The 21417-nt window shown below is 39.4% G+C and overlaps 1 protein-coding gene across 5 annotated transcripts; it reads right to left on the bottom strand.

The window, feature by feature from the left end:
* Nucleotides 1-39: 39 nt before the first annotated feature.
* On the bottom strand, nucleotides 40-20660 carry LOC129723775 (protein transport protein Sec24A). 5 transcript variants are annotated; one of them, XM_055678189.1, is made up of 16 exons: nucleotides 20407-20660; nucleotides 4365-5726; nucleotides 4201-4303; nucleotides 4005-4131; nucleotides 3815-3924; nucleotides 3522-3753; nucleotides 3303-3460; nucleotides 3169-3245; nucleotides 2947-3098; nucleotides 2539-2792; nucleotides 2112-2477; nucleotides 1838-2046; nucleotides 1678-1775; nucleotides 1476-1614; nucleotides 1302-1404; nucleotides 40-1236 (listed from the first exon to the last, which is right to left on the bottom strand). In XM_055678189.1, exons 2-16 carry the CDS (start codon nucleotides 5708-5710, stop codon nucleotides 1222-1224), a joined length of 3489 nt encoding a protein of 1162 aa, XP_055534164.1. In that variant the 5' UTR covers nucleotides 5711-5726; nucleotides 20407-20660; the 3' UTR covers nucleotides 40-1221. The 5 variants fall into 5 exon arrangements, with proteins under 5 accessions (XP_055534164.1, XP_055534166.1, XP_055534165.1 ...); XM_055678191.1 differs by having other exon boundaries at nucleotides 3169-3242; XM_055678190.1 differs by having other exon boundaries at nucleotides 20455-20660.
* Between the last annotated feature and the right edge of the window lie 757 nt (nucleotides 20661-21417).

Raw genomic sequence — 21417 nt, 5'->3', positions numbered from 1 at the left:
ATGTCATCCTGGAAATGAAGAATTCGAACACAGTACATCTTGCTGTCATAACTGTTTTATTACTCCCAATAAACATGCCTTCATAAGATTGTATTATACACAATGACGCGTTCATGCATACATCAAATACTTCTCGTTTCTTTTATCCACTTTTTTTTAGAAATAATGATCTGATTACTGATTATTCTATCAGTTTCTTATAGAACTGGTACACATACTTGATTAAAATATAGATGAATCGGGTCAAACTAATCAAGAACCTAAATGAAGAATTCAAAGACGAATGCCACAGTTATTGCTTCTGTCTGTATAAGCATGAGACGAATTGAAACATCATAAAAACGGGAGAACTGCCTAGATTTTTCTTATCGAAAACTGCGACATTCGCCTTAGAAAAATGAAAAATTTACGCTTAGATATTTCGTGGTGCGACGCATTCATTCTGAAGCAAAATATATTTACATAATGCAGAAATTTCCGAGCAAACATTCTAAAAAAATATTTCTGTACAGGCGTATAAACGATATATACCAATATACTTTGCTTGAAGTTAAACTTTGATTGGGAAACGTAATTACAAATAATAGTAATATAAAGCAACAACGTCTTATAAACAATTATCCAAATTTCGAAATACCATTCCGCGACGAGAGTATTGGTTTAGCTGCTTACTGCACTATCGGGTTTAAAGTGGAAGCAAGGAACCGGTTGGAACTACTTAGTACATAAAAAGATGCAAACACGTGTGATCTACGTTCTCGCTACAATAAAAGATTTGCATATTTAGTTTTTTTTCAGCTTAGAAACATTATCCGTTAATAAAGTTTCTTCATTAAACATTCGTTTTTTATATTTATTTTCCTACGCTTTATTAATATGTAAATTAGAAAATACTATAATCACCGTCGATTGAAAAATAAATTTTTGCATTATTGTTGCTGGGATCTTGCTTTCAACTGCCTAACTATTTGTCTATTGAAAAACCGCAGCTGTTTAAGAACTATTGGTTGGCCTATTACAGAAACTCTTCCATATATATTATGATCATTGATTACTCTATTATACACTTTCAACCATTGATTATCTAGAATTTATTCCTCTCAATTTATTAGCTATAGTACAATGATTTCCTACAACTTCGTATCCTACTTTTTCAATCATTTCATTAGACAAAATTTGCGCTCAGCTTGCTCCAGTTATAACGGTGTCTCGATTGTGTGTTTACTGATGTGTAAGCTAGATGCATACATTCGATCACTTCTTTTTAAAAGCACACTGTATTAGCGTTCGTTCTATTTTACCTGAGTCCTAAGATGCTGCAGAAACTCATAATAGGACACCGAGCTTTGGTTCCTGTCGTCGACAAACTTTTCTACAAACAGCGAGCGGAATTGACTCGTATCCCTGGTATGAAAGAAATAAACAAAGGTTAGTGGTGGTTCTGATGATTATTAATCACAATAAATAGTGAGTACCTGATGACCTGTATGTAAGTAGAGTACGGTTTCTCTTCGTTGATACTATCGATAAATGCAAACAATGCTTCACTAGCAGGCGTTTCTCTGCTTGGTAGCTCGGTGCAGAAATCCGGAATCTCTGATACGGCGTTAATTCCTATAAAATGAGGAAAATATCATTACTTATCCAACTTAGCGAAACGAAAAAAAAAATTCTTACCAAAAACATCATTCAGAATATCTGGTGAAACATTAGATCCAACATAGATAAACATGTGAGGACCGCAGTCTAGCAAGAACACAGATCTTGAATCGAACCTAATACGATAGGACAAAATTCAATTTATCTTCTTCATGACTGCAATAGGCTTGTTACTCACTTCTCCGCTGATAACTGTAATCGAGGGGGTTCCACCAGCTGTGCTTCGCCGTCACTACTTTCCCGTGTAGCGCTATGAAATAGGCTGTCAAGCACATAAAAATCTGGATAAATGTGTCTGATCAATTGATCCAGAGGCATCGTTTTCATCTCATTCATAGCAAATACTCGGTCGTCCAGACGAGTACTCGTACCGACACGGAAAGCAGTCTAGGTGTAAAATAACAGTATAATCTTGAATTAAGCTTTTCGTGATTGCTATTAAAATTACTTACATGCTTCATCAGTGCCAAAATGTACAACGGTAGCAATGAGAGATTCTCCGGTGCTACAATTGTTGCGGAGTTCTGTGGCAGATTTTGCGCAGTTTTAAAAGCACTAAAAATATCCACAGTTGCATTAATAAAGGCATCTCTGGCGTCGGACAGACTGGAACTCAACGATCGATCCACAGCCATTTTGGCTAATAAACCAACTATACACTGCGCGTCGGCCGAATACATAACCTCCGAAAGACTGGCCGTTACTGGTACGCAAAGCGTATGGACCCTGATTCTTCTTTCCGCCTTACTGCTAGTATAAAGCAGAGCTGCTTGAAAGCACACTGTCTTACATTCAGCTAAGCTTTCTTCGTAGGTGATCTAATAAAATTTAACTGTTATACCAGATTTGAACAAGTTTATAAATACCATCTGGGTTTACCTGCATTCCGAAACCAGCATCTGGATTTACGTTGGGTAGAGACAGCAGATCCGTTGACCGCACGAAAAAGTTACCATGGAATGTGTGGATCGCCAACCCTCGGGTACAGCGTACTCGCATAACCGCTTCAAAACCAATCTTTCGGGTAAGATAACGTTCAAAGCACTTTTGTAACGTTTTAAGCAGCTGAGGCTTCGTTTCACTGTATAGTGGTATATGATGCATGCAACCACCACTGAATTTACTAATTCCAGCTACAAATGAACAATAAAGTCCGTTTTAATATGTACAAAAGACAGTAAATTATTATTTTACAATAGATCAGAGATGAAAAGCAAAAACCACATTTAAGTATTCAACTCTTCAAAGCCTGATTGTTACATATACATATACGAAACAAATACTCACAAATCGTTGCCAAATCACAGTACTGACTATTCAGCAAAAACAAGTCTACAGCAATCTGCTGAGCGGAACAGTCTAATGCTAATCGTTTATAAAAATCTGTCGCTGGTCCTAGATGAGCAACATCTTTAGAAGAACGATTGTTTGGATCCTCCCTGAAAATGAACATCCCTATGTTAAACTAAACTGTTTCAAAATATGAACTAATAACTAATAACTAATAACCTCGACTGCAGTGCACCCGGTCCGTAATTGGGCAAACAACACTGGAACACCGTTACACGACCTCCCGATGCGCTCTGCTAGAACAAGTACAGCTATGAATAACGCAATACCATTGATTATCACACCATTATTACCATGAGCTTTAGAGCCACCTGCAGCGCTGCTCCTAGCGCACTGTGAGTATCGTGAGTATGTTCAAAACGTTTGGGCAGCTGTGTCAGAAGGTCTCTAATCAATTCCTTACTTTCCTTCAGATTTACTAGTAAGTTATCGGGGTATGGCAGGAATACATCTGTAAAGAATAAAGGGATTTTACCTTTAAGGGTAAAAATAAAACAAAACAGAAGACCTACCGTCGACATCCAGAACCGTGACCTCGTGAGGCTGGTTATAGCCCTCTGCGATATTATAGAAATGAACTGCACTGTTGAATGCAATAAAGCCGACCTGCATTCGTGCATCACCGGGTAAATTATCAATCTGTTCTATCAGTGTATTGCAGACGGTGTGCAAATAACCAGACTGTTGCGCTAAAGAAGATACATCCAGCAGGAACAGGTATATCGCAGGTTGCGGTGGACGAAGCTAGAAGTAGAATGATTATTTTTTGTCTCGATTTACAGGTTTCAAGTGTTATCTATCATACCATATACTCCGATGGAGCGATAAATTCTATTGTGCTGGACTTAATCTCAGGTCGTCTGGTTGGATCGCCGTAAGTTTTTGTTACTGGATCATACTGAAACTCTTCAGGCACTGAAAAGGAAATGAATTGGATGATTTTCAATGATTGCAATATTCGACGAGATAACAAGATTATCCAAAGGAATGCTTACACTCATTTACTCGATAACATAAGTTACACTTCCATTTTTTGCTATCGACAAAGAATACAAACGGATTGATGTATGTCCGGCAGGCTCGGCAGCGTACGATCGTGTTGCACGAAATTACGGGCAGGTTCTTGAAATGGTATATGAAATATTAGTAGGTAGTGAGTGGTATTCATTGCCAACAATATTGAACACTTACATTCAGGTCCCGGAATGGATGTATTAGCACACCTAATGGTAGACGTGACTTCTGCAGCAGTTGATTTGACTCGGGTATTTTGGTTAGCGTGCATCGGAAAATGCTGAAATGTGATGGAATGTTTAGTTTCAAAAAAATACTGAAGTAAATAACATGATACTCACTCCGGATTACAGTTAACTGCTTCTTGGAAAGGATGGTTCAGATGGATAATAGGGGGTCGAACTTTCTCTGTTGGCAGAATGTGCCGATTCTGCAACAGATCCACTGTGTTGTTACCCCACAGACGGTTGAAACCGGTTTTCACAACATTATATTGCGGATCCTGGTACTGTTGTTGCTGTTGCTGAAAGTTGGCACCGTAGGGTTGCTGCTGTTGATGTTGGTGATAATGCTGGTGCTGATGTGGAAGATGACTATGCTGATGAGGTTGCTGAGGATATTGCTGAGCAGGGAGAGCATCGGGTGGCTGTTGTTGTTGCGGTTGGTTTTGATAATAACTTGGAGTTTGTGAAGTAGGCATGCTGGGTATAGTCTGTGCTGGATACATGGGCCTTTTAGCAGGTGCTGACGTGACCAATGTCGTAGGAGCGGCTGAGGACATTGGGGGCATAGGTTGGTATAATTGCCCAACTGGTGGTGGCCCACTAGGGTGTTGTGGTTGAGGAGGCATCTGTGTTGCGGGTACATAATTTCCGTTGTAATGATTTTGTTGTGGATTTGGTTGTTGCCCCACAAGTAGAGATGGAGGTTGTTGACTCGGGTGTTTGTTAACCGGCATCGGTGGTTGTGAAGCACCCGTGCCATTCGAAGGTCCCATCTGCTCCTGCGCTGATGATGGTCGATTTATATTTAAATTTTGCATACTACTAACAAGGTTGTTTGCTGTACCATTAACTGGCAGCTGACCTAGATTGGGTGTAGATGCATTTAGTGGAGTTGAAAGGCCAGATGCAGATCTTGGTGGTGTATTTATCGATGCAGAATTGATCCCACTTGTCCAGTTGTTACTAGAGTTTATATTGTAATTACTAGTTACCGGACTACTTAAAAGTTGACTTTGACTAGAAGGTGGTTGGTTAGTATCTACTCGTGTTCCAGCTACCGGAGGCAATTGTGACGCCGGGATAGTTCTGCTTATAAGCGCGGGTGACGACGTGCGTGATGAATTGGCGCTATTTCCATTAGAGATTAGGTTTGTCACTCGGTTGTTTTGCTGCGGCAACTGGCTGTTAGATGGCGGTCTCTGATAAGTCGGCGGTCCGTTCTGCACCGGGGTCACCGCACCAGCAGCAGTTGGTAAGCCGTATTGTTGCATTCCACCCATCACAGGCAGCGGTTGCGAGGGACCGTTCATCATTACATTTTTTATAGGATGCTGTGACACCGGCTGGTGTTGCGAAGGCGGATAATGTTGTTGTTGTTGTTGTTGCTGCTGCTGCTGTTGAGATCCATTTGTCGCTGTTGGGTAGCCGTTCATCATTCCATAGTATTGTGATGTGTTGGACATTATATGTCCGTACTAACTGCAATATCAAATGTAAAACGTATGTTATTTGAGTTCTAATTAATGTAAACGCTACCAGATACGCAAGTGCTTGACGTGTTGGAAAAGTACCGATCGCATTTTGTTGGAATGTACAGAGATATGATTAAAAGTATTGGTATTTCCGACAAATAAATAAAATAACTATTTTGGTAATTCTGAAGAGACACAACACCAACCGGAATTGTTGATTTGAACCGTCATAATTTAATTGTGTTATACAAATCGCTATTCCCTCTCCATACTTCGCGATAATGGGATTCTGTGTCTGAAGAAAGTCACTCTAAAGCATAGATGCGCCACTGCTCTTTGATTGTAGACCAACCAATTTACCCGATTAAGAACAGGTAATAAAGATTGCTTGAGCTCAGATCTGTCTTCACAAATCAGAATAAAATAACAGAAGCTTAACGTTGAATAAAGCTCGTTTGCACATTGATACTAATACTAAAAGGATCACGCTAGGCGTTCTCTAATGTAGTACTTCGACGTTTGAAAGGAATTTAGTTGATTACTGGTATATATTTTTTTTTTAATGAATCATTTTTTTTCAAGGGAGACTTCTCATCATCTCCAATTTCAAAACAATCAAATTTTCAGGTTTAAAGTTCAAAATCGAATTACAGTCGGGTCTTTATACGCGGATTGCTTTCCCCAATAACTCAAAAACGGTACAATACATCGACCTCATTCCAATCATGTTTTCCGTTTTAGAACCAAAGTAATCATACGTCAGTTTTCTAAAAATTCACAATCTTTGGTGTAAATACTGAAAATATATAATACTGCATTTTGGCCTTTAGACTGACCACTATAAAAAAAAACCTGACTGTATTAACTCAATTTTCTCAGAAATTTGGTGATTTTTTTTATGACTCGTCATCAACAAAATTAATTACAAATCGGTTCATGGTTCAGAAGTTTTGTAAAAAATGTGAAAAAAATCTGTATTTCATCCTTCATTATTCACTAATTTGCTTATTATTCAAAAGCTGGCAAATCAAATAACTAAGTTATTTAAAATAATTTTCAATACAAAGCAATTAATGCTTTGTTAACTTTTGGAAAGTTACTAAACTAAATAATGTGGCTTAGGCTTAGAAAAAATATACTTCCTCCAGACATGACTTGAGCCGGAAATAAACAATTTTCCTGTCTCCGACATAGTGCTTAAACCAATTAAACTACCGATAAGCTATACCCACCTAAGCCTAATATCGTATCACACTCTGCTGCATTCTGTTCTATAACGTACCTACCCCAATCAACTACACACGCAGCCTTGCGAAAGTTATTATTTCTACTAAGAGAATGTCTTCTCATGCGCAGATATAACAGCACTTGCTATGTCTGCGCGATCGAGATCGACCGGGCAGTCGAGTGGGTCGAGTCAGATTCCAGTCCTCTTACTGGAGTAATCGGCTAGGGGCCATCCACATTCCACGTGGACAGATTTTGAACGATTTTTACCAAAACCTAGCCCCCCCCCCCCCCCCCTAAAGCTGTCCACGTGGCGTGTGGATGCCCTTTATACAATGAAAATTTCTGCACAAATTTCTGCAATTTCAATGAAAATATTTGCACGTGACTACTGAGTAAGTAAGTGTGTCTTTGTGGACTGAAGTAACTAAAACAACAACACCAAATCGGCTATAAAGTCAAATCGTTTGTGTACTTTAGGTTTGATTGGTCGTAACATGCGTTAAACAAAGCTCTACTTTTTCCAATGGTACAATAGTTAGCACCACAAAATTACAATTTTCTGTATTTTGGTGGGCGCATAGTTGTTTTTCAACAGACTGCTATAAAAATTAAGGAAATCAGTTATATTAGAAGCTGAAGGGGTTTCAAGCATTTGAAAGTGGACAATTTTCATAATGCCCTTTATACTTCCGGTTTTTCATTTTGTACCCCTATATATGCTGCCGTAAGACGTAATTCTACGTAAAAAAACTATTAATGAGCTGCACCCTGTTGGCCGATTTTGGATAATTGAAACTGGCAATTTTAGAAGAATGGCAGAAAGCACTCATGTCAACGGGCTTAGGAACATAACACAGGAATCTGTAAAGAGGATTATGCAGAGGGTCGAGCAGCTGTTCGATAGTTTTACTATTTTGAGCGGACGTTTCAACTTTTGTGTATATTCAACCCAAGATACGCATGCGCGAGGTAAACTGATCCAAATCTTATTTGTTTCGCGCGGTCAGCAAAATAATTAAATTTCTGCTTGAACATCGCAATTCAAATTGCAGTATATCTCAAAGCTCTCAAGCTCAACCGGCTGTGCCTTGACCTTCTCGGCAAACGTTCACGTTTACACATAAAGATAAGATAAAAATATTTGCTGCAGTCTCTACAGTGACTTGCCGATTGAAATGTTATACATCGGATATTGGCCACGCTTTCAATCGATAACTACTAAAACCGGCTGTCACGACTACCAATTCGAATTCAAGCTTGGCAATGCCTCCACTAGCTGAAGCATCGAATAGAACAAGCGTTTCTAAACAAGCCGGCGAAACGTTGTTATCGTTGTTTACGCAGCTCATCACTTCTCTCCGCATCGTAATTCAATTTGATTCGAACCACAGAAAGTGTAAAGCAAGGTGCTGTTTGGGTGGATTAGTAGCGAAAATAGAGTAAACAATGCATAGGCAAATTATGACGAAAAATTCCCCCATTATTGCAGAGAAAAAAAATAAACAGACAGTTTGGATTAGCTTCGTTAAAATAGCGATAATATAAACACCGTTTCAATAATAAGACAACTTACGCATGTAACCATCTAGATTAAAATAGGTTTACTAGAAACTAGAATACTCACTCGAATTACCGGGTCATAATTTAAGCTACCAATTAGTGATGGGAAACTTATCGATACTTATCGATAATATCGATAAACGCCGGTCATCGATATTATCGTTAATTTTTTGACGTTAACGATAATTATCGATATTATAAGGGTGAGCACAAGTCAGTGCGGCTGGTTACTGGAGGAGACCCAAAAGAAGGAGACCTCTCCTACCCTACCCCAGGAGTTGCTTTTGCCGCTAGGTATTTGTTGGGTGCTGCTATTCGACAAGATTTAGCATTGTTGCGGGTGGTGTAAAGGTTCGTCCCGGGTGTCACTGAGTTTCTGAGAAATAATGGTAACTAAAAAGGTATTTATAGTTTTTAGTTTCCTAAGAACAGATGAATTAGACAACTTAGTACTAGAGAACTTTAAAAAAATATCCAAACTTTTTGCACCATCTCATAAAAAACAATGATACGAAATTGTAATAAAATGCATTTTCTATGGCTTGCCAACTCTTATAATATCATGGACATGCATAGCGGCAGTCTATTGGTGATTCTCTGGTAATTGTTTAGTTTAACTTGGAACTGTTTAAGTTTAAAGTATCTGTTACCCAACAAACAATTGTTAGTTCCACTAAAAAACCAAATCAACGAAATTGTTGCGCCAAAAAAGTATCCTGATTTATACAGGGGGTAGACAAAATAATTGAGATAAATAAAATTCTCTCGAATTCTAAATGGCCAGAACTTTACGAAAAATGGATCAATTTTGAAACCGGTTTCATTTACTGGAAAACAGTTTTATATTAGTATTACTTGGGAACTTGGTGTGACCAACCTACACCGAAAATGTTTCGGACTCAAGAGTGTGTGTCAAGGTGTAAATTTTTGCAACGCATAGAACGTTTTGGGCAACTAAATTGTCTATCTAAAATACTTCATTTGTAAAAATCTGAGATCACCGATCTTTTTTAAAATCATTTTTTGTTTTTAAAATTATATTTTTTTCAGAGTAGGATCTTTAACTCATTTTTTATATTTTTGAAGGAAAGTTCAGATAATTTTTACTAAGATATATTGTTTCATAAGAAAAAAGTTCAAATACAGTTAGGTTTTCTTACGCGGGGGATACATGCCTCGTGAAAAAACCATGTTAATTCAGAAATCCGCTTGAAAAACCGCTTTAATTCAAAAATTCGCGTAAAAAACCACGTTAATTTGAAAATCTGCATAAAAAACCTTTTAGAGAAAATCCGCGTGAAAATAAGCTGACCTTTTTAAATGTTAATCCAGATAAATTTTCATACGCAAAGTTGCTTGGTTTAATAAGACCTACACACCCACAATGTTCGATTGAATTCTGCTAGAGTGCTGCAAGCTCAAAGAAAGTTAGTACCCGACAGGGAAAAAACCGCCAAAATCAACACCCATACTTAATAAATTCATACCTCTATGATTCCTTGGCGAATTTTCAATCTTTGGCTACAAATGAATCCGAAATAAATTCTGATTTATTGACAACATATAAACTTAAGTGAAACAGAATGTCAGAAAAAGTTCTACGCGTTGCAAAAATGTACACTTTGGCACACACTCTGGAAATCCGAAACATTTCCAGTGACCCTTGGTCACGTCCAGTTCTCGAGTAATACTAGGAAACTAGGACAGTTTTCCAGTAAAATGAAACCTGTTTTGTTAGAATTGATTCATTTTTCGTAAAGTTTTGGCCATTTAAAAATTGACAGAATTTTGCCTGCTTCAATTATTTCCCTTATTCTACAACCTTCAAAACGAACTTCGGCTTGAAACTACTCCGTAGAAAGGGTATGCCGGTTCTGGCATCTACAACATCTTGACACTATTGGCCAACGATCAGATCATCGAAAGAAAGCCCGGTTCAGGACGGCAAACGACCCTGAGCGACAAGCAGCTTCAAAGGATGCTGAAGAGGAAGACCGAGAGGAAAAGTCGCTGCGTGCACTTGGCCGAGAGGTTGGTGCATGCTCTAAAACAGTGTGGAGAACATGGACATACATGCAGGAAGCGGCAGTCCCGTCCACTGGTCTCGGAGCTGCAGGCAATGACGCAGCAACAGCGGTTGAATAAGATGGTCAAGTCAATTTTCCCGGTGAATCGCGACGCGGCAGTGGTATTGGACGACTAGACCTATCTCACCATGGATTGCAACGACTAGCAGGGCTCTTCGTGTTTTACCTCCCCCACGAAGAAAGTGAGCACCGAGGTAAAGTTTATTTAACAGACCAAGTTCCCCAAGAATGTGCGGCTTTAGCTGAAAATCAGTGAGAAAGGTATTTCAAAGTTGCTCTTCTTTCGCTCCGGGCTGGCCGTGAACGGGGAAATTTATAGTACGAAGTGCCTGACAGAAGTTGCGTCGTTCATCAAGAAATACCATAAGCGCGAAGACACGGTGTTCTGGACAGATTTGACGTCGGCCAACTACTCGAAGCGATCGTTGGAGGAGATGGAGCGGCTGAATATCGATGTGGTACTGAAGTCGGCGAATCCGCCCAATGTCCCCCATCTCCCTTGTAGGAGCCTATTACCACTGCTACCATTAGCTAGATATATTGTCCCCCATCTGCTTCCCATCGAGAATTTCTGAACAAACTTGAAGCGCAAGATCTATTCTAACAATTTTGTCGCGAAAACGGAGGAGGAATTAATAAAAAAAACGAAGAAAGAGCTCAAAAACACGGCTACACGCATGTTTTCGTCCGCCATGGCGAATGTTCCGGTTAACTGCGGGAAGGCTGCACGCAAGGACGTAATATTTTTTTGTGAGGAAGCTAACATGATAACCTTCCACGGGAAATTTATCCAACTCAATTATCTGTCTTAGTTTTTTTTCATCACCATCTGAAATAGTTTTTTTTCATCACCATCTGAAAAAAAAAATTACCGCAAACGTTAGCTGTCAAATTATCGATACTTATCGATAATATCGATAAAAGCCCCGGAATTATCGATTGTTATCGATGTCGGTTTTGGGCGATATTTCCCATCACTACTACCAATACCGTTGCAGAAAGCAGTTTATCATTTTTTAAACAAAAAAATTAGCTCTACACTATCAAAAATGTACACGACTACAGTAGACATACACACTATTGCATTGCACAAATGAATGCAGCAATCTGTTCCGCATACACGTGCCTGCTTTAGCAGTTCTGTTCGTACCTCCCCATGAACTTGACCGCGCGTTGATGCGTTCAAATACTGGCTGGTATGCAGCAACTCTACACATTTTGCTGTGAGCACAATCAAGCCATTTTTGCCTTTACCCAATACAACAATCAACCAGTGATGACGCAAATTAAGTTTTTGTTGTGTTATCAATTTACACAACGAAATGACGACATTAACTTTTAGAATCGTCAGAAACGTAGATTAGGCAGGAGAGTGGATTATGGTTAACAACGTGGCAATTTTTGTTGAAAGCGCACTCGTGATAACGCTTTGTATGGTATACGTGAATCGCATGGTTCGTCTTTAAATTCTATCAATCTGATGGTGCGAAGAAATAATTGGCATTCAACTGCAAACAGTTAGCGAGGAGCCTCGGAGATGAACCGACAAAAAGTATATCATCACAAAATAATCGCGGAACCACCTGTGGATTTTTGCTCACGTCATTATGACGAGCTCTGCGTGCAGGTAAATTTTCGTAGACAGAATGTGCCAAGCGAATAGACGAAACGCACTTGTAGGAAAATAGGATCTGGCAGTGAACTTGAAACTCGTTTACGCAGCACGCGTTGGAATTCATTTCTAGAGTAAAAAAATACATACGAAATGAACGTTATACCAGCGTAGAAGTGATATGCTGTTGTGTACATCATAACAAATACTATAAAAAGCGAAAAGTAAAAGTTAGACCAGAACACGGTTTGGCTGAAATGTTGCTAATTTACAAAACAATTAGCACATAGTTTTGGCCCAATCGTGACTGCTCTGTTCCAACTGAATTACGTTTACAAAGTGCGATATTTAACTGCAAAAATACGTTTCGATGCTAATGTTTCTTATTTTCAAAAATTCAAAAAAAAAAGATGAAGTGAATTCATCTATTCATTCAAACACTTAAAAGCAAAGCAAAGCCTTGGTGCTACATTACGATTCGGAACTTGACCTTCTGTTTATTATACACAGATTTCGGACATATGTGGGGCTAGCGCTACAATCCTACTGACACTAACAGTCTCTCCCGAGTAGAGACTTGAACCTACGGTGACTGGCTTGTTAGGCCAGCATCGTACCTCGACACCAGCTGGAAGGGATCAAACGCTTATGCTTGATTTTTATTATGCTCACAACGATATTGTTTCTTTCTCGTTCATACAAAAATGAGACACACAGCGCGATGCATTCGTTTAGCCCACCGAAATTATAAATGATGATAATGGTCCCACCTACAAACATTTGAGAGAGACGATTTGTCTACAAGATAATTATTTTAAAACAATTAAACCAGATAAGCAAACAAAACGAACTGATTTTCATCACAGATATAAATTTCTTCACAATTGATCAACAGCTTTGCAGCGAATCAAATAGAGAAAATATTCGTCAAAAATCAAGTAATTTATCGACAAAGCGTTGTCGGTATCAATTTATTTGTCAACTGTCAGCTACAAGACATTAATTGCATCTGAGTTAAGCCAACATCCAGTTTTATCATCTACAAAGTCGATACAATCCCGACGAGGCAATTCCTGCCGTGAGCGGCAAGCTGTCCAACTGTCAACTTCGATGTGATTTATAAGGGAAGTCGAGATTATTTCCAACTCGAAAATATCCTAGACCGGCTAGGAAACCAATGTCCGATAACAATAAGCAGAACTAAAATCGTTTCGATTACTCTGAAGAGTATTTTGATAATGTAAAAAAATGTAAAAGTATTCTCCATTTCAAATGATTTAAATTTCAAATTCAGCCCTGCCTATCTGATCATCGCGCGCGATTTTCAAACCTTCGTAGACTACTCTTTTTTATTTTCGATAATTAAATCAGTAAACTTTGGTCGTTTACTAATGCTCTTTCGTCGTTCCTAATTACGTATAAGATTCTGGTGGCTATTGATTTGACAATGTTGATAATTTGTTGGTTGATTTAGTATTCCTTAAAGCACTTTTTCAGGTCAATCATGGTATCAAACTAACGTTCATTTGCATAAACCTTAGAAGCTCCTGAGGTTCTCAATCGAATTAGAATCTGAACTATGGGCCGATCATTCATGAGCAGTGATTTCCATGCCATTGATTGACGTGATACAGGAAAACAGGATTTATCTTGTTGCAAAATGATCAAATCAGTCATCGGATCGTCCAAATGAGGCATTAAAATATCTGTTAGAGTAGAAAACGGAAATGGTCATAGTATGCTAAGTATTATTAATGTCAGTAGTTTAGAAAGAAAAATAGCTCATTCGTTCAACCAAGACGTCACTTATATATAACAAGAGGTTATCGGTCCAGTCTGACGTTGAAAATGGCGACTTCGAATCCCGGAATCGAGAGACTGGTTGGCAGAGAAAATTGGAGTACTAGGAAATTCGCCGTACAAACCTATCTTGAAGTTGAAGATCTTTGGGAAGCCATCGAACCTAAGAAAAATGAAGATGGAAGTTCGGAAGCGGTGAATCCTGTCAAGGACAAGAAGGCCAGAGGAAAGATTATCTTGTTCCTGGAGCCGGCAAATTTCTACCATGTACGTGATGCAAAAACAGCTCGGGAAGCTTGGACGAAGTTCAACAACGCGTTCGAGGAAGGTGGCCTGACGCGGGAAGTTGGTCTGCTTTACAAGCTGATCAGACTGAACTAGAAGCGTGCGGAACTATGGAAGCCTACGCGAACAGGATGATATCGACGTGCCACCAGTTAAACGAAATTGGATTCACGATTCCGGAACGGTTTGTAGGTGTTCTTTTGATAGCTGGACTTTCTGAGCGATATCAACCCATGGTCATGGCTCTGAAGAACTCGGGAACAGCTATAACGGGGGATTCTATAAAAACAATTCTGCTGCAGGAAGAGCTGTTGCCAAGTGAAAAAAAGCATTCGTTGCTGGGGGTAAGTTCAAAGCTAAACCGGAATCGCCCATGGCAACGGAAGAAGCAAAAACAAAAGCTCGGCACAGTCTAAAGGCCCGCAATGTAGAAAATGCAGCAAGTTCGGTCACATCGCAAAGTTCTGTCCGGAGAATTCTGGAACCGTAAGCAAAAAGGCAGATGCCTTTTGCACGGTACTATCGACAATTCAAAGCCAGGAGAAGAACCAGTGGTATTTAGATTCGGGGGCGACCAGACATATGACGTGGGATCTGGAACTGCTGGAGGACGTACGAACCGAAAATGGAGTTGTTGTTGCTGCAAACAAGGAAACGATGAAAATTGAAGCTTGTGGTAAGGCAACTCCTCATCCAGCGTGTCAGAAAAATGGAGCTGAGATTCCAGTACACGATGTGCAATTCATCCCTCATCTTTCGACAAACCTTCTGTCGGTGGTACAGATTGTGAAAAAAGAATTTAAGGTTGTATTTCAATCCAGCGGCTGTGAGATCTAAAACACACAAGGTAAACTGGTAGCAACCGGAGTCGTCGAAAATGATTTATTCAAGCTGGGGCAGTTGGAAAGGGGTCGTCATAGGGCTAGTCAGGTAATGTTGAGCTCTGCCATTGCATCTGCAGAAACTTGGCATAAAAGGATAGGACATCTCAACTACAACAGCGTGAAAAGATTGGCGAATGGCATCGCGTGCGGAATGCAAATTTCAAACGAACAACGCAACGATTGTACCGTGTGTCCAATGGGGAAGCAGACCCGCATTCCATTTAGCAAGAGCGGATCGAGAGCAGAGGAATTGTTAGAAGTGATTCACTCCGACATAGCGGGACCAATGGAGGTATCATCACCATCAGGAAGTCGTTATTATGTAACGTTCATCGACGATCGATCTCGGAAGATGTTCGTTTACTTCTTGAAGACAAAATCTGAAGAGGAGGTCCTTGGTTGTTTCAAGGAATTCCAAGCACAAGCAAAGCGCCAGTACGAAAAAAAGATAAAAATCCTGCGAACAGATAATGGTAAGGAATATATCAATAAGTTTCAAAGTTTCTTGAAACAAATGGGAATACGGCACAAAACAATCAACGATTATATGCCAGAGCAGAATTGACTGGCAGAGCGTGCCAACAGAACAATTACCGAACGGGCACGTTGCATGCTATTCGAAGCGAACCTTCCGAAATTCTTCTGGGCAGAAGCAACGGCAGCAGCAGTATATCTTGTGAACCGATCTCCCACTCGCGGACATGATTTGACTCCTGAAGAGGTTTGGAGCGGACGGAAACCAGACGTTTCTCATGTTAGAGTGTTTGGAACGAAGGCCATGGTGCAAGTGCCAAAACAAAAACGAAAGAAATGGGATACAAAGTCGAGACCATGTATACTGACTGGATTTGAGGAGGAGACAAAAGGCTACCGTTTGTATGATCCCAAGACGAAGTGTTTCCTGAAGAGTAGAGAGGTGTGTTTCATCGACGAATGCAGCGGAGAAAAGGGTCTTCCATCTAACGAACAACGAACTACAGTTCCGGTAGAATTCAGTAGTGTTCCAGCGACAGTTCCGAACGTTCCTGTCATTCAAGAATATGATGAAGCAGCATACGAAACTGCAGAGGAGATTTCAGAAGATGAGGACACCAAAGACACATGTACTGACTCCAACGATGTGACTGTGCTCCCTCCACGACAATCTTCAAATCCACCTAGGTCACAGGTGTTGAGGCGCAGTGGAAGGGAGCACGTGTTTCCAGGCGAGTATAAAGATTTCAACGTTCAGAGCAAAGGTCTTCCAGTCAATCCTAATCGCCAGGTCAAACCCGATGTGTTGCGAGAAGTAGATGGATTCCAGTGATGAAGACAACGATCATCATCCCAAACAATGCTTGGTGTTGGATGCTAACCATGGATCAGGCGCGGTTGATGAACCAAGAAATTATAGGGAGGCGATGGCTTCGCCATACGCAAAGAACTGGAAGCAGGCAATGGCGGAGAAATTGGAGTCGATTCATGCCAATAATACCTGGACGTTGGCTGATCTCCCTCCAGGACGAAAAGCTGTAGGATGCAAGTGGGTGTACAAGCTTAAGCGAGACATCAACGGAGAAGTAGTTCGATTTAAAGCTCGTTTGTTTGCCCAAGGCTTTAGCCAACAGTATGCATCTGATTACGACGAAGTATTCGCTCCGATAGTGCAGCAAACCACATTTCGGACGTTGATGGCAGTATACGTTGATGACCTGGTGATGGCAAACGAAGATCTAAAGATGATTGAAACACTTGTGGGAAGTCTGAAGGGGTCGTTCGAGGTCAGCGAGTTGGGTGATATCCGCTTTTACCTAGGGATGGAAATTGAAAAAGACCGTCATGGTAATTATTTTTTGAGCCAGCAGAAGTACATACGTGAAGTAGTGGAGTCAAGCGGGCTGACGGATGCCAAGATTTCCAAAACTCCGTTAGATCCCGGATATTTCAAAAATGAAAAGGAAGGGACTCCATTGGCAAGCAATACCGAATATCAGAAGTTAATTGGAAAGGTTCTGTATATTTCGACCGCTGTATCAATCTTGAGCAGAAAGACGAATCTTCCAAGGGAAGAAGACTGAAGTGAACTCAAGCACGTGGTGCGGTACCTCAAAGGAACGAGTTGTCTAAAAATTATGGAGAGAAAAATTAACAAGGAAAATGAAGCACATAGCGACGAAGTTTTATTTTACAAAGGATCTAATCGAGAAGTGTATCTACTCCCCATCTGAAGATGGTAGCAAACCTCATGACGAAACCATTGCAGCACGTTAGACTGGAAAAACTAGAAAAACTAATTGGGTTAACCATTACCGTTTAGGAGGACTGTTAGAGTAGAAAACGGAAATGGTCATAGTATGCTAAGTATTAATAATGTCAGTAGTTTAGAAAGAAAAATAGCTCATTCGTATTTGTTCATTCCTTCAACCAAGATGATTCACTTGTATATAACAAGAATATCTTAAAACATCTTTATCTCTCAAATCATGCCAATAGTAACTACAGCAATCGGGACCATACAGATTAATTTTTTTTTTCGCGCCATTCATCAGTCCAGTGCAAGTGTGTTTTTCGCGAATTTCAATTGGTGTTTCTTGATGAATCTAAGTCATCTACTGATGCATATGAAATGTTCGCCACGTTCTTCTAGTCGGTTTTTACTTCCGATCCTGTCTCTACATGGTCCGTCGAAAGTGCTATACAGAACGTTCCGAATAATTGTGTTGACTTAGATGTCTTTGGAAGCACTCCGGTAATGGTCATCACTGCTGCCAAGAAATTACAAACGTCTTATTTCGCTGGACCTGACATGACCCGCTGTAATATAACGCCGATGCGCCGAGTTGCTTGCTGAGCCACTATGCCGCATCTTTGATAAATCCTTCGCATCAGTAAAATTCCCGGATGTTTGGAAAAATTCCATAATATTCCGTTTTCAAAATTTTTTAAAATTATCGTGAGTGACAAAATATAGTGTTGTGTTTCGTCTGACCAATATGGTCTTATGACTGCCGGCTCCATCACTACGAATTTCTTAGACTTCACCTTAAGTTGTATTAACGAAATGGAACGCAAAGCGCAGATAGACGTGATATACACAGGCCCACAATGAAAATACCCAGCACCTAAATTCGGCCCTGCTTGATAATGTTCGGTTTGAGAGAAGCAACTCTAGGCATATGAGCGAAAATGGTAATTAAGTTTCAGAAACATTCGAAGATATTTTTTTTCTGCATGTAGGAAAAGGAAATATTTAAACTTTTCTGCATTCGACTGCATACGCCACGAAGACTTTTTCATTTTGCGGAAATGCTTGAATTTGATCTTGGCATAGATCAGGAAGCCTGAAACTACATTACGAGCGCGTTTCATTTTTTTTTTTGTTTTACGACTACATTCTACAAGTCTGCCACTGATGAAACATCAACTAACTACTGTACTAAACTCTTGATTTGGTTGGTTTCTACTTTTTCTAGGTTCCTATTGTTCTACGTCCTAATGATAACAGTCGACACTTCCATCAGGCGGAGTATTTTTTACTGTGAACGAGAACAATTAATATTTTGGAAAAACACGTAATCAAATCGAGTAGAAGACCAGGTACTGCAATTCAAAAGCGGAATTCGACATTCTTTGTGTTCTGTGACAATTGCGGGTCTAGCGCTACTTGATAGATCAGTAACGTACTTCGACACCAGAGCTAAAATGAAAGGTAATATCGAATCGAGTAAGAAATATATCAAAAGAACTAACTTCTGTCGACTGTTGAAGTTTTACAACAATTATAAACAACCTAGGAGAAAAAAGAGTCGCAGCCAAAATTCTTCTGAAAATACGGGAATGCACAACATAGAGTTCGATATGCTCACACTAATAATTTGTTTCCAAGTCTTTAGTAACGGTATCAACGTCTATTTCTATTGTTTTGTTAGCCAAAATTTTTCATCATCAAAAGCAAGAAAAAGGATAAAAGCTGGACCATGATTTGAAAAATACGGATAAATACATAAGAATTTCAAATATGGTATCCTAGCGAAAACAACATTCGAGAATATCTGCTTTTGCAAACGAAATCAATAAATGTATTGAGTTCAAAACCAATTACCTACATAAAAAATTCATCATTCTTGAAAATATATTCCATAAGCCAAGACAAGGTGAGCCGATACATATTATCATAGTTGCTCACAACTTCAGCTCTACAGCTTTGATTCTTCTACCGTAATTCGTATCGATTCGTCTATTTCGTTATATTTTACCTAATTCTGCAGACTCAATTTTACCTCCCTTATCAAACTGTATCTACAATGACTGCGCAAACTACTATACCATTAATATTGGGTCATTCGATCCACGACATCAGTCGCAATTACCTCAAGTAGAGAAAAAACTAAGCTTCCTACGTATGATGCTCATTCAACTTTAATGCAATAATCCATTTACGTTCTGATGATTTTAGACAAAGCAAGTTCAAACAATATAAATAATCAGCTTAAAAGCATTCATTATTCTGAAGCTTTATCTTCAGTACAGTTTTTGCTGTTTTAGAGCTATAGTAAAATACAATAACGATCCGACAGAAATTTAAACTAGCTGTTTGATTCTAATTTACTAATTTGATATCGTAAAATTATTCAAAACAAAAACAAATAAGTTACTTGAAAATTGCAGGAAATTAACGAATTTCGCAAAAACTTCTTCTTTTTTGTCCTCTACTAACCCCTTAATGCGACCAACTCACCAAATTTGATACCTTCGCAAGTGCCAATCAAATGGGCATTCGGTTCTCGGCCTTGCACCTTCGTGAAACGTGTGATGATACGATATTGACCTACTTCTAGAATTTATGCCACTGTTGGACAAGGCCGAGACACAATGCGAGGACGCGTCTATCAGAAGCAGCTCAAAGCCAAACAGATAGTAATTGGAAACTCCGCAATTACAGCAGTCACTTCCACTGCTCTGAACGTAAGACTGCAATCATTTCAAACGAATAGCCTCCGTCAAGGTAATATATTGCCCCCGTCCTGCGTGAAGCACGACCTCATGGAATGGTTTGAGGAAGCAAAGGGTGATCCTCTCTGTTCAATGACGTTTAACTTCGATGATTATTCACCCTGCATTTCTATCTTTGGCAGATTTTTTGTCTACCCAAATAAGCGATTTTCGGTCTACCTTTCCAACACTTTTTCACTGTGATACGCAATAATCATTAAACTTCTGTGCACTTTCAGAATAATCTATTCTGCTCACCTTTTTTGCTGACAAAAAGAAAAGAAACTGCAAAAACGGAAAACTCACACTATGAGGTAAAGATTGCACGAGCTTCAGCGCTACGTTTTCGACCGTTTTGTAAGCGTAATCAACTGTAAAACATTTTCCTCCAAGGAAGTCACAAGTTACCAATGATTTTCTTCGGTTTTGGACTATTTTCTACAGATTAATGAAACTAAAAACTTTTGCGAAAACGACAACGAATTAAAGTGACGACCGAAACGCGACCAGGAAAACTCAAACTGACAGCGAACATTACGTGGCCCCAGGTAGCACCATACATACGATTTGACAGATGGTTGGTCCTAGCGGGTATAGTTTGCGAAGAATGAGAGGACTGTGGGTTAAAATATAATTAAGTCGGCATTCTTCAAACAGGTCGGAATAAATTGCGTATATTGCCCCTTGCATGACTATTTAGACTTCTGTGATAATCATTCATTGCCCAATTTCTTATTTCGCTCTATCAAATTGACACCTCAGTGGCGCAGTGGCAGTTTATGTGGGTTCATTGTTTGTTGTGTTTTTCATTTGCAGCATTAAGTATATATTTTTGAGCAGCTTTAGTTGAAAATTAGGTTGAATATCAAAACAAAACTAAGTGTTACCACAGATAACAGACATCCAAGCTAGAACAAAAAACTCCAGAAATCGTGTGTAAGATTTCAAACTTTTACTCGTTTGGAATGCTAACGACATCTTTCTGCAACTTGCGACTCTGACCAGTTTAGTGATGGCAGCGCTGGATTACAGTCAAAGCTGCCAGACGCATGAACATTATCACAGGTTATAGAGTCGCTGTTGTTGCAATGATATAACACTGATTTTGTAATGGGGGGGGTTTGGGTGTTTTTTTTTTCAAATCAACATTAAAACAAACATATTTATCGTAAATATAAGCTGGGAAGGAATAAAATTGTCGATTGTGTACAAATTACGACTGCTCGAAATTTCTACATTAAAAACCGCAACCCTTCTTATTGCGATAAT

The sequence above is a fragment of the Wyeomyia smithii genome, chromosome 2, assembly GCF_029784165.1.
Source record: "Wyeomyia smithii strain HCP4-BCI-WySm-NY-G18 chromosome 2, ASM2978416v1, whole genome shotgun sequence".
Classification (NCBI taxonomy): domain Eukaryota; kingdom Metazoa; phylum Arthropoda; class Insecta; order Diptera; family Culicidae; genus Wyeomyia; species Wyeomyia smithii.
The sequence above is the reverse complement of the archived record's forward strand: the minus strand, read 5'-3'. Positions and strand labels throughout refer to the sequence as shown.

Coding starts and splice junctions, on each gene's coding strand:
- LOC129723775 (XM_055678189.1), bottom strand. CDS start 5,710: ATGTCCAACACATCACAATACTATGGAATGATGAACGGCTACCCAACA. Junction 3,754..3,814: donor TCGCTCCATCGGAGTATATG/GTATGATAGATA, acceptor TTCTACTTCTAG/CTTCGTCCACCGCAACCTGC. Junction 2,478..2,538: donor ATGCTGGTTTCGGAATGCAG/GTAAACCCAGAT, acceptor AAATTTTATTAG/ATCACCTACGAAGAAAGCTT.